The sequence below is a fragment of the Xyrauchen texanus genome, chromosome 32 (genome assembly GCF_025860055.1).
Source record: "Xyrauchen texanus isolate HMW12.3.18 chromosome 32, RBS_HiC_50CHRs, whole genome shotgun sequence".
Taxonomy (NCBI): domain Eukaryota; kingdom Metazoa; phylum Chordata; class Actinopteri; order Cypriniformes; family Catostomidae; genus Xyrauchen; species Xyrauchen texanus.
In genome coordinates this window covers 19890653-19903760 of record NC_068307.1, presented here as the reverse complement: position 1 = coordinate 19903760, position 13108 = coordinate 19890653, and the positions used below count along the sequence as shown (strand labels likewise).

The 13108-nt window shown below is 41.8% G+C and overlaps 1 protein-coding gene across 1 annotated transcript in view; it reads left to right on the top strand.

Annotated features, from left to right (window-relative positions):
* The first annotated feature begins 557 nt into the window (after positions 1–557).
* LOC127625790 (protein FAM107B-like) overlaps positions 558–13108 on the top strand; it is an 89059-nt gene continuing 76508 nt past the window's right edge. Inside the window, exon 1 of the mRNA XM_052101143.1 lies at positions 558–642. Coding sequence (XP_051957103.1) covers positions 619–642 — 24 coding nt within the window. The 5' untranslated portion in view covers positions 558–618. The remainder of the gene's footprint in view (positions 643–13108) is intronic.

Sequence of the window (13108 nt, the reverse complement as noted above, 5' to 3'; positions counted from 1 at the left end):
CCTTGTAAGGTAAATACAGAAAAGACCACTCCCCAAGTCGACCCATGCTTCTATAATCCAGGCAAAAATCGAACACCTATCCCTAAATCCTGTCTGTTACAGCGGCCTTCCTACCATGAGCTTTCCCCAAGACTTCCTGCTCTGTCAGTGCCAATTAGAATAATCTTGGTGCAGTGGATAAATCCTGTAAGGAAAGGGGACTAACAAGTGGCTTTGAAGGCCTGTTTTACTCTGACTCACAAACTTAGTTTGCTTTATGCCAGATCAATTCAGTTTGATTAAAACTTGGAATGGTGCTAAGAAGCCCACGGTGGCAACATAGTATAAGGTATACAATGATTCTGAGCTGGAACCCTTCATGACTCCAAATAATCTGCGTTGAAGAGACTTTGTCATAATTATCAAACCAAGCCAGCCACATTTGCTGGACTACCCTACTGTTGTTGACATGCCAGAGACAGCGAGAGGGCCCCCTCCCTCCCTGGAGGAGCTGGAGTGGACACAGCTCCAATCGAGGAGAGCCTAGCCTAGGTGCAGATTTGGAATCACAAGGAAATCTTTGGAGCCTGGGACCTAGCAGTCAGACAGCACTTTCATTACACGCCACAGGGTCTCAGCATGGGGGCTTCTTATGGCAAGAAAGTAAGTAAGCCTTTAGCTTTGTAATTAGCATTAAGCAGTTTAGGTGTCTGTGGAACTGTTGAGTGAACGACATAGGCCATAATGTGTTTATACACTTTACATGTGTCTAGGAGGTTCTTGTGGCTTGTTGACATTTTGAAATTCAGAATCAACACCAAGAATTTAAGGTGCTCATATTTTGTCTTTGTTATGGGAGTGAACACACTCTGGTTTGAAATGTCTACAACGTTACAGTTCTTTTTAGCCTTGAGTTTAGGTGCGTTTGACATTTACCTTGCATCGCTCCTTTGTTTGCCTAAGCACATGTTGCCGTTTTTACACTATTAAACAAATTCAGTCTAGTTTCCAAGTATGCGGTGAAGTTTCTGAATAACCCAAGAGCATTTTGTTCATCTTTTGAATGTGTGAGACCTGTATTCAAGCTGAAAAATGTGGGCTATGTGGAGGGCTGCATCATTCACCTGCACCAGGGTGTGGTGGTGAATGAAGTTGACTCATTGCTCAGACCTGCAAATGACAGCTGCTGCTGCTGTGGAGAGGAATTGTGGGATACGGGATCATCTTCTTATTACCTTTGTCTGAGCCAGAGACATTTGACTGTGCAACCAAGTGTCAGATTTATCAGAGCAAGAGTCACACAAAATGAAAACAATCCAGATCCATCTTCTGGAATAAAGCAATATGGTATGAGAGGCTATTTTAAATTGTGAATGTAGTCACTGCTAAAGGCTGCTGTAAAACACAATGCACAGCTCCCTGCAACCCCTTTAACTGTGATTACTGTATACCATTGTCTTGAGTGCTTTATTGCTTTTATGTTACTACATAAAAACATTGACACAAATGTAAAAAAAAAAATATTTAAAGGTTATTTTATTAAAGGAATATTTCGGGTTCAATACAAGTTAAGCTCAAACAATGGCATTTGTGCATAATGTTGATCAGTAAACATTAAAATACTCACTTTTTCAAAAGTATTGCCACAAGAAGATAACAATATGCATGTTAACATAGCTTACTAACCTTTCTTTAGTTATATCCAATTAGACAACTTTGTTGCCATGATGACATAACGCTGTAAATCCTACAACATAAAAGCAACTAGTTAACAACTTTACAGCTCTAATAATACAAACTTTTTAACTGAAGAATTTCTGTTAGTGCTTCTATAAAATTAAAAGCATCACATTTCTGCTTTTAAACCTCCAAAAATTGGACCCTTTCACTTCCATTGTAATTGTCTGACTATAACCTCAATTTTATGCTTTTTTTAAAGAAAAAGTTCCTTTAAGTTACTTTACCAAACCCCCTAAGACAACTTTCAACAAAATTTTTTTTGTTTGTTCTAGACGAATTAAAAATAATATTTGTATTTCCACGTCCATTTTGACACACAAGCCATATATTCAGCACCACAGATTTCTCCCTTACAATGACTCATTAGGAGATACACACACTTCAGTTGTCACAGAAATGTAAACAGATGTACATATGAATGTAACTCATGTTTTAAATAGATCCTGCGTAAATAGTATTATTTCAGTAATATGTGTAAACCAAATAGCCCAAAACCCCTCTATAACCAGCTAACAGACTAGCCTATCCAGCAACCCATCTTATTTTATGCTGGGGGTTTTTCTCTCAGCAGGAATGGTGCATCATATACCTTGAAACTTATATTTTATATTAAATGAGAATGTTGAATTTGACGCCTCTTGAACAGATAGTTGTTTTGATAGTTATTAGTGATTGGAATGCAAGTTCTTCAGTAATGCCTAAGGTGCAGGAGAGAAAGCAGCTCTCAGCAAGGGAGCAGAAAATGTCAGCTTGTCAGAGCTGTAATTTCATCCTCTCTGCCAGCTTCTGGGCTGCTTGGCATGAGCTGAATACCTCGAATGGACATCGATGTGCTGTTATAGACCCTCACATCACAAGACCCCCCTTTCATTTTCCAAAATAGCCTGTGAGCTAAGGCCTAAACTTTATCATGAAAACGTGTGTGTATATTAATATCTTGCATGATGTGCAGTGACTGTTGTGTCTGGTTGACTTAATTCATTTTATTAAAGCTTTGTTCAGTGTTCAAGCTATTACAAGCTTCATTCCACTGGAGCACGAAACTCCCTTGTTGCATTTCATGCATGGGTGCAATGAGACGCACCTGCAACAACTCACTCAATTGCTGAAAATCCGTTTTTTTCTCAGCAAATTGTATTTGACATATTAGATTCACATGCTTTAACATGCAACCCTAAGTAATGCCAACTCAAATATATAAATTTGCAGGCCATTGTTTTAAGTTATAAAGGCAATATTTATCTTAAAGTCATATTTATAAAAAAAATTCTGATAAGCTTCACAGATGCATATAATTCATATTTCAAGGTTTCTAAAATAGCCTATTCATTATAAAAGCAATTATTGATTTTTATTTAAAAAAAATAAACAAAAAAAATCCACTTGAAATCTGTGGGAGAAAAAAGGGAATTAAAAAAATATATGCAGCAAACCCTAAAAGTACATCACATGGGCTTACCATTCCATGTGCTGGGAGGGAAAAGGCACTATGCGCAAGCGATACACCTGGCCAGCTGTTCCGTATTACCGAATTCTACGTGTTTGGACCTGTCAAGAAACGGGATGAGACTGGCTCAACCGGATTGTAAAATCTTGAGAAGGTATTGGGTGATGCCCAGCCCACCGCTCTGCAGATGTCTGCTAGAGAGGTGCCATTGGCTAGTGCCCACAAAGAGTGTGCTTTAACCCACAAGGGGGCGGGCACAACCTGGGTCTGGTAGGCCAATGCAATGGTGTGCACGATACAGTGGGCAAGCCTCTGTTTGGAGACAGCATTCCCTTTCCACTGTCCACCAAAGCAGACAAAGAGCTGCTCAGAGTCTAAAGCTCTGCGTGCAATCCAAATAGGTGTGCAAAGCATGCACCGGACACATGGTCTGCCTCCTCCCAGAGCAGACCTTGCAGGTTCACTACCTGATCCCTGAAAGGGGTCGTAGAAACCTTGGGCAAGTAGCCCAGTCGGGGTCTTAGGATGACGGGAGAGTCTGCCAGACCGAACTCCAGGCAAGTGTCGCTGACAGAGAACGCTTGCAGGTCCCCGACCCTCTTGATGGAAGTGAGTGCAATCAGGAGGGCCATCTTCAAGGAGAGGGCCTTTAGTTCGACTGATTCTAGCGGGGCTCTCCGAAGGCCCGAGAGGACCACAGACCTACCTCAAATCAGCTGGACCACCTGAGGGTGGAGTTTCCACTCTCCGCTGAGCGTTACCTGCCGTGACAGCACGTCCGCTGTGGTGTTTAGGTTGCCCGGGAAATGAGTGGCACGCAGCGACCTCAGCCTATGCTGAATCCAAAGGAGGAGATGGCAGGCGAGTTGCGACATGCGACGAGAGCGAATGCCGACTCGCTTTCGCTTGTGAGGCACGCTATCATTGAGACCGAGTCTAACTCTATGCCGAGAAAAGAGATGCTCTGAACCGGGGAGAGCTTGCTCTTTTCCCAGTTGACCCGAAGCCCTAAACGCCTGATGTGCCTTAGCCACCAGGTCCCTGTGTGCACAGAGCAACTGTCGAGAGTGTGCTAGGATTAGCCAATCATCAAACTAGTTGAGTATGCGAATGCCCGCTTCCCTTAAAGGGGCAAGAGCTGCCTGTGTGTCTTTCGTGAAGACGCAAGGGGACAGGGACAGACCGAAGGGGAGGACCTTGTACTGATACGTCTGGCTGTCGAAAGCAAACCGTAGAAAGGGTCTGTGATGGGGTAATGAGACGTGAAAGTATGCATCTATCGACGCAAACCAATCTTGATGCCGGACGCATGTCCGAATATGTTTCTGCTTCAGCATCTTGAACGGGAGTCTGTGTAAGGTCCGGTTCAGGCTCAAAGCACTTACCTCCCTCCGCATACCCAGCCTGGGGCGGGTAGTCGACTGAGGAGGAGGTTCTGTAGCGACGACCTCAAGACTCGTCACCAACTGCCAGCCTGGGGTGCGAGTGTAGTGCAGTTGGGCACGTGAAGGCGGGAGATCCGCGTTCATGGGGGCCCGACTGCCAGTGCTCTGTGTCTGAGTGCCGTAAGAATGGCGGTTGTGGGCACCGGCTAAGTGACCCAGGGAGTATAGAAACTGCTTTTTTTTTGACAATGTGGGTACCGCAGCCAGTTGGGGGTGTGGCAAATAAAGAAAAGGAAACAAAAGATTCTCCACCAGGCCCTCCACTGATGCAAGGTGTGGTCTGAACACCAGCTCAGTGGCAGACATGTCTTTCCCTGGGTTGCTCGTTTTAGGAGTGCTTGGGAGGCTTCCGGGTCCAGGAGGTGGTTCGTGAGATGGGGGGGCATCCGTCTCCTGTGGGGAGCTGGGGCTGAGAGCTGGGCCTGGGCGAGATGTGTTGAATGGTCTCTGTCTGTTCCTTCACCGCCAAGAACTGCTGGACGAAGTCCTCAATGGTGTCGCCAAATAGGCCTATCTGGGAGATGGGGGCATCTTGACCAGATTCAGCTACAGGTGGTGTTCCTGGACCACAAGGGTGACCATCACCTGTCCGAGTGCATGCGCTGTGACCTTTGTGGCCCAGAGTTTGTAGTCGGTCGCCGAGCGCAGTTCCTGCAGCACATCAGGATTAGGACTACACCTGTGTAGTCTCCTGGACTTGCAGGAGGGCCATGTGCGAGGTGGAGGCGGCCTGTCCACTGGCGCTGTAGGCCTTGGTTGCCAGAGAGGAGTGCCGGTCGATCCCACCACGTGGCGGCGTTTTGCTGGCACAGGTGCAACCCAACCACCTTATACACCTGGGGGAACTCTGTGTACCCGTGGACCTCCCCGCCATCAAGGTAGTGAGAGTGGACAAGCAAAGAAGTCGGTCATACACCTCCGGGAAGAAAGGAATCGGGGGGGGGGGGGACGTGAATGTGAGCGGCACCCCAAACCCAGGAACCAATCATCTAGCGGACATCTCAGTGTCGGGCAAGCCTAGCGGACATCTCAGTGTCGGCCTCAGACTGGACCGGCACACACGAAGGCGCTAGCCCTGTTCAGTCCTCAGCGCCGGAGTCTGCCAAGACGCTCTCCGATGCAGGGGCTAAACTCTCATCCAGCTCGGGGCCTCTGACAGAGATATCAGACTGGCCGTAATGCAATCTGGTCTCATCTCGGAACCAGACAGGGGCAGACGAGCGTGCTGGGGAATGGGTGGTCCATGGGAATTTACCCGGAGAAACCACGGCCGTTATATTCCCAAAATTGCCTCCAGCACCAGCCACACCGGCACTATACCCGTGGGTATAAGGCGTGATGCGGGGGTGGAGCTAGAGAGGCTTTACCCCGGAAGAAGGAAAGCCACGGCCACAATGTTCCCATAGTCATGTTCTTGCAGTGAGAACATGAACCATCCACAAACGCTGCCTCATTTTGATCTCTGTCCAGGCTTGTGAGGCAGTGCCCGTGGCCATCAGAAGCGGAGAGGTATCAACTGCATCCAGGAATGAAACAAAGACAGAAGGGCATCTTGAAAAAGACCCATCTTTAAAAAGACATTAAACGTAAATGTTTCTATCTCTTTCAGAGAATTATATTCTTTTTTTTTTAGAGGGCTGTCGAAGCGCACAGGGGCGTAGTCTGGACTGGCATACAGAAGAAGCGAAAAGCTGCTGAAATGCGCCGTATCTCCAACAGCGTATGTTCTTTTAGAGGTGAGTGGAACAGCAGTGGGTTCTACTCAGCTCGCTGAAACACAACCGCTCATCTCTGAAGAAAATATCTGTCTGAACAGATGCACGCTTCCCTCCTTTTATACCCATATGTCCAGGGGAGGGGCATGCAAATTCTGTTTGCCAATTCTCATTGGCCTTTTCTCAAAGATTAGAGGTAACCAGGGCTCTCAAGAGAGACGCATAGTGTCACTACATCGACATAACTTCGAGTGAGTGACAGAAGGGGAATGCTATTATTCTATTTCAAAGATAATTTATTTTTGTCTCTGTACATTCTATGGATGGAAACTGTTTAGGATCAGTAAAAGCTGAAACTAATCTTGAACAAGCACCTCTGTCTCCAAGCTTATGTTTTAGTAAGTAATAATGGTAAAACAAATCTGGTCTGGAATAAGAATTAGAAGGTTCATATGCCAACTCCTGAGCAGACAACTATAGCATGTGATTGCTCCATTGCTAAATGAGGTGTCAAGTTGAGCTAATGCCTTCTGTGCTGGAGATGTGAGAAAGATTAGGCCAGTCAGACAAAATCCTTTCTAAATGATCCAACAGCCAAGCTAAAAATAAATATTCCCTCTCAAAAGTAATTGTGTGTTATTAATGTTTTTGTCCTGCAACACAAAAGGTCTGTTTCTCTATTTACAGCCATTCTAAAGTATCCATATATTCAGATGAAATTATATTTAATAGAAACTTCTATAAAATTTAAAGGATATAAATCACAAATATTTCATTTATATATGGTAGATGTTTTCTTGTGGCTAATTGATTTTGGAGGGCTCTTAAAAGCGTAAAATTGCTGAAAAACACATTTTCCCTGTCTGCTGACTTTTACGTCACAGCTCAGGGTAGTTGCTAGTGTGCTTTCTTGTGGTGCCAGCCAATCAGCGTTTTCAGCATGACAGGATGTCATTTTCCACTAGTTCCAGAGTGAATATTCACATAACGTTTATGTGAAGAAAAAGAAAAGAACTGAGTGTAGTTTTGTGTGTGTGACTATGAGCAAAGATGGCAGCATGGAGTTTAGGTACTTCAGGGGTTCCATGCATGATCCCAGCATCTACCATTGAAAGGCAGTGCTAATGGATAGCTCTCTCCTGGTATTATAAACCTCCCTGAGTGTATAGTAGTCGTGATAAGAACGAAGAATGCAAATAGCCAAAAACAGAAGAAGAAGAATGTGAAAGAGAATTTGGAGCTTGATTGCAAAGGACTTAAATACTGATCTGTGTCTCACCCTCACAATCATATAGCTTCTGAAGATATGGATTTAACCACTGGAGTCTTATGGATTACTTTAATGCTACCTTTATGTCCTTTTGGACCTTCAAAATGTTGGTACCCATTAATTTGCATTCTGAGGATCTACAGAGCTAAGATATTCTTCTAAAAAAAAACTTTGTTTGTGTTCAGCAGGAGAAAGTAAGTCATACACATCTGTGATGGCATTAGGGTGAATAAATGATGAGAGAATTTCCATTTTTGGGTGAACTATCCCTTTATACTACAAACATTAATTTTGGAAGTAAATTTGTTTGCATTAGGGCTGAGCGATAAAACAATCTCAATATGTATCACAAAAAAAAAGAAAAGAATCCTCAAAATATATAATAAACTTTTGAGTAATTTTCAATATTCAAGATGTTCTACATCTATACTATCAGGTGCGTGATGCTAAATACGCAATCAGTTCTGCAAAGTTATACACATCTAGCTAACTTAATCACAGTCATGAAATCAGCTGATTAGTAAGTTTTACCTGGCTAGCAGCTACATAGCTCTGCTGTCATGTAAACCAGTAATGAGGCTATAGGTAGCGCTAGCTAGCTAGCTAGATAGATAGTTGTCCGGCTAATATGATAGTGTTGTGTATGGAACACGACAGCACTGACAATGCAACACAGCTCTCAACTGAACACAACAGAATCTCCGACATCAACACCATGGCTATTTATTTAGGAACTAGTTGATAATTTTTCATGATCAAATCTGCAAATTTTTGACACAGACAAGAAAATCTTTCAGTGGGCATAATGACTTTTAGGCTACAAAAATTACATCATGTAGGGGTTATGTAGCTGAAATGCATCTGGCCAAAACCAGGAAGAAGAGCATTGTCAGAAGCGTAAAGATGAATGACTATGTGAAGAGTCAAACGTCTGATGAAGATGATGAAATTGTTTTGAAAATAGATCACGGAACTTATGTAGGATTAAATCCTAAACTGATGCTTCTTTAACTTTTAAATTAAAAGGTAACCTGTGGAGTTTACTTGTAAGCAAAAAAGTTATGTTAACATTCATTCTTGAGGTCTAACAAACATGTGGAAAGCATTTCCTTCCCCATTAATGGTGTGAAATGTATATTCACGACAAATATCGAACAATATGAAAAAAATATATCAGAATATTTATGGCCATTGCTCAGCCCTAGTTTGCATTGGACAAACCAAAGCTGTTTTGTTAGTTTGATTGTGGTAGCTCATTTAAATTGTGGGGGAAAATGCTGTATATAGTCTAAATAGTTTCTGAATGGTTGACCATGATGAATTTATGCAAAGCTACAGTGAAGCTTCTGTTGGCTGGATTTTGACAGTGAATGCATACCAGCAAAAGTGGGTCATATTCAAAGTAAGATGGGTCCAGACACCTAAATGGATAAAAATCCTAGAGACGAATATACAGACCTATCCACAACGAGTCAATTGATCTCACAGAAGTCTTTTCAAGCAGAAATCTCACTCTCTCTCTTCCTTTCATCTCTCTCTGTCTCTCTTTCTCTTAACATTATAGTACAGGTCCCATTTCACTCCATTTAAAGAAAAAAATTAACCCTTCAATTTGAGGATTGAATTGTGGATTAGATAAAGGTTAATTTGAGAGTCTGGAATAATGCGGATATAAAATGACTGATCAAACGCTTGTCTTTGCTGACTGTTTCACAAAATATTATTAGTCTTCTAATTATGAAATGTTAAAAATAGTTTTGACAATCTAAATTGTTGCTCATGCCAAAATATTGTTTATTATATGAATTTACTTTAAACCTTTAAACATCCAATAAATTGTAATACTTTGTCCTGTTTGGAAGTAGGGGTGTCTTGTTTTATTTAGATGGATTGAACCATACTGGAATATCTAAAGAAATAACGTATAATGAGATTAAGTTTTGTCTCTATCTGCCAACTGGTTTGGGAAAATAATGAGTCAACACAAGTTACATCTCAAGACTTGACTGCAAATGCTACATCCAAAAACACTGGTAAAGCCCACTGCTAATATTAGGGCCATTTAACACAGACATGATTGTTAATTTGCGGAAAACTGCTTGTGCACCTAAAACCCTGATGCGTCCGTGTGTTGTCATTTAAAAAAAAAAAAAAAAAGAGGTGTAATAAAAATGTATTTAGGACTACCTTGAAGAAGCTATTTGACAACAGATACACTCATATATTCCATATTTAAACAAATTACCCGGTTCTAAAGTTAACATTCCCTTGGTTCTAAAAGGATTATTTAATCCAAAAATGAAAATTCAGTCATTGTTTACTCACCCCTGTGTTGTTAGAACTCCATATGATTTTCTTTCTTTTTCTTAACACAAAGGGAGAAATTGTGGGAAAGAAATTGTGCTCAGTGATGTCACACAATGGCACTTGTTTAAGCTTCAAAAGGACACAAAAGTATAATTCAGAAGTCTAACAAATGATTGTATTTGACTCATGTCTTGTTCTGAAGGAATACAATAAGGTTTGGTGAGAAACAAACTGAAATCTGCTGTATTATTAAGTGAAAATCTTCACTGACCGTTGATCTACTGTGCACGTTCATGAGACAGACTGCATGTGAGCAAACCCTTTAATATGGTGTCAAATATAGGACGTCAAAACCCGGCAGATCACTGATTGGTCAGAGAGATTCATCACTACCAGCGTCACTGGATTTGCGACACGGGACATCAACTTGCTAGTTTTAAAGTTAGCAACAGCTATAGCAGTATCATTTGTTCACGCAAAGTTTGAATTGGAAAAAGAAATGGCTTTGCGCAAACCACTCCGTGGTCAATAAAAGAGGTGCAGACATTCCTCTCATTAGCGACGACTGACGCGAAATGAAAAACTCTTTCAGGAAGTGTCTCAGCTGTTGTCCGCTCATGGCTACCACCGGACCTACCAACAGTGTAGGGTAAATAAAAAAAAAAAAAATTAAATTAAAAGTGACTACAGAATCATCAAGGAAAAGTGGAAGTGGTTCGAACAAATGGACGCTATTTAGACCAGCGAGCAATGGGAGGTTGCCCTGGACTCAGCCACAACGTTGTTGGAGTCCTCGATGGAGGATGGTATGTTAACTCTATACTCTGCTTGAAAGCTTTACTTTATTTAGTAGACCAGCTACTGGAAAGCTTGCTTCTAAAACAACCAGGCCAATTTAACTGTAACACTTGTGTAAAATCACCATGCAACAGCTGTGTGGCAGGGCGGAGGGAATTCCGGGTTTCCGGCACCAGTGTAAAGGTATTCAACGTGCAGTGGAAAAGTACCAGGCACCTCGCAACAACACCATGATGTGCCAAGCAGCTAGATTCGAAAACATATGTCATGCATAGATTACAGGTAGTGGTGGTTTGGATCGGGACAATATTTAATGAACATTTTGACAAATTTCCAGAGCAATCCAAATTGTAATGGGGCTTTTCCACTGCACAGTACAGTTCGATTTGACCCGACTCTGCTCACTTTTTGGGGGTCGTCCACTGTGGATAGTATCTGGTGCTTTTTTAGTACCACCTCGGTCGAGGTTCCAAGCGAGCCGAGCCAATACTAAATGTGATGTCAAAATCCTGCAGATCACTGACTGGTCAGAGAGAGTCGAGAGAGTTTCTGCTACATTGGCTACATACTCGACTTTATGTTTTCGTCATGCAGGCTCCTCGGTAATCATTGTAATACAGCAGTCTCCGTAGTAACATTAAAGCGTATTGGTTGAAAGAGTGTGCCACTCTGCAAGTGTGTTTGTTCAACATGGTGAAACAAATTTTGGCTACATCTACGACATCAGGGGTGATACAACTGCTTGCAGACAGAGTGTCCATTTTTTTCTGTTTCATTATTTGTATTTATTTATTTTGTTCATTGCATCACAAATCAAAGCCATGGATCTGAAAAAAAAATCCAGAGACCCAAAGGCTCGAGTCTGAGTCCGTTAAAATTGGACTCTTGACTTGGACTCGAGTCCGAGTCTGAACTCGAGTACTCCCAATCTATTAATTTGAAACAAGATGTAATTATTTATAACAAATTATTTGATGACATTAGTTTTAGTTTCTTGGTATTTTACAATTAATTTTGGGCTTTTTAGCCTTTTTAGCCTAGAAAATTGAGGTAAAATGTATGAGACATGACATAGGCTGTTTTCAAACCTATATCCCTGTCAACCTACAAGCTCTTATATGGCTAAAAGTATGTTGACACCTAATCAATAAACCCATATGTTCTTAATTAATTTCAAAATTATTGGCATGAATACTGAGTTATCTTCCATTGAATCACAGGAATAGCCAAACCTGTTAATTAGAATTTGAATCCATTGAAATGGTCCACATACCTTTGGAAAATAGTGAATGTTGTGAGCATATATGCTACCTACTGCACCAGAGCTCCAAGACTATACTGAGTGTTTGATACCCACCAGGTGGCAGAATTTGTCCAACTGAGATGGCCTTCTGGGTTTTTTAAGCCTGTGACTGTTACTAGCCTACAAAATGGAAACATACTTTTTTCTAACCTATCCCTGACCTGATTGGATGCCAGTAATAGCTACTGGCAAGAGTTTGGCATAGCACAATGTTGATGTTTAGCCAAGCAGGTCTGTTTGTTGGTAAAAGGGCATTTGTATTCTACCTGCGCACACACACACTCAAACACAAACCCATACACTTGTTTAATAGCATGGCCCCAAACAGCCTCAGATTTATCACCATCTCTACTTCCTTTCATCTCATCAAGAAAACAGAAGATTGGCTCTGATCTTGTGCATTTTTCCTGGTAGTTAACACTTTGTCTGCCATAAAACACATAATGACCATTAAGGCAATTGGAAAAGTTTAACCTATGTAAGAAAAGAAGCCTTTAGGGGTCTCTTAATGGCTTAAGGTTTAACGGTAATTACTTGAACAACATTTACATTTTCATAAACATAAAATGAACTGCCAGAGGACAAAGACCTTGGAAATCTGTGAGGCTGTGTCACATGTAATAAACAGAGAGATAATCTATTAAAACATTTATTTATCATACATAAAATCATTCTGTTCAAGTCTTTGCCCATTGCCGTAGTGGGTTCCAGCAGAAGACTGGTGCGTTGATCTGTGCTCATGTTCTCTAGTAGGTTCTCAGGATAATTAGCAGGCTGTCTGTTCCCTCCACGGCTTCTGTTTGTGTTGTCTGGGAAACCTGAGTACACTGATCTTGAAACTAGTCTGGCAAAGCAAAGCCAAAATCTAATAAAAATACCCTTTTTGTTTGTGACTTATGCACGAGAATCCAATATCACTTTACAGTACTTGGATACAGAGATACATTTTGAACAATGTAAATTAAACATGAGAATGGTCAAATGATCACTTCGGCCAGTAACTGGACACTACAGATGGGGTGCTGTGGCATTCAGCCCGTCTTGAAGGACAATGGTCCTTTCTAGAGGTGGTAACGCTTGGCTCTCCTCAACGTTTAGTGATGT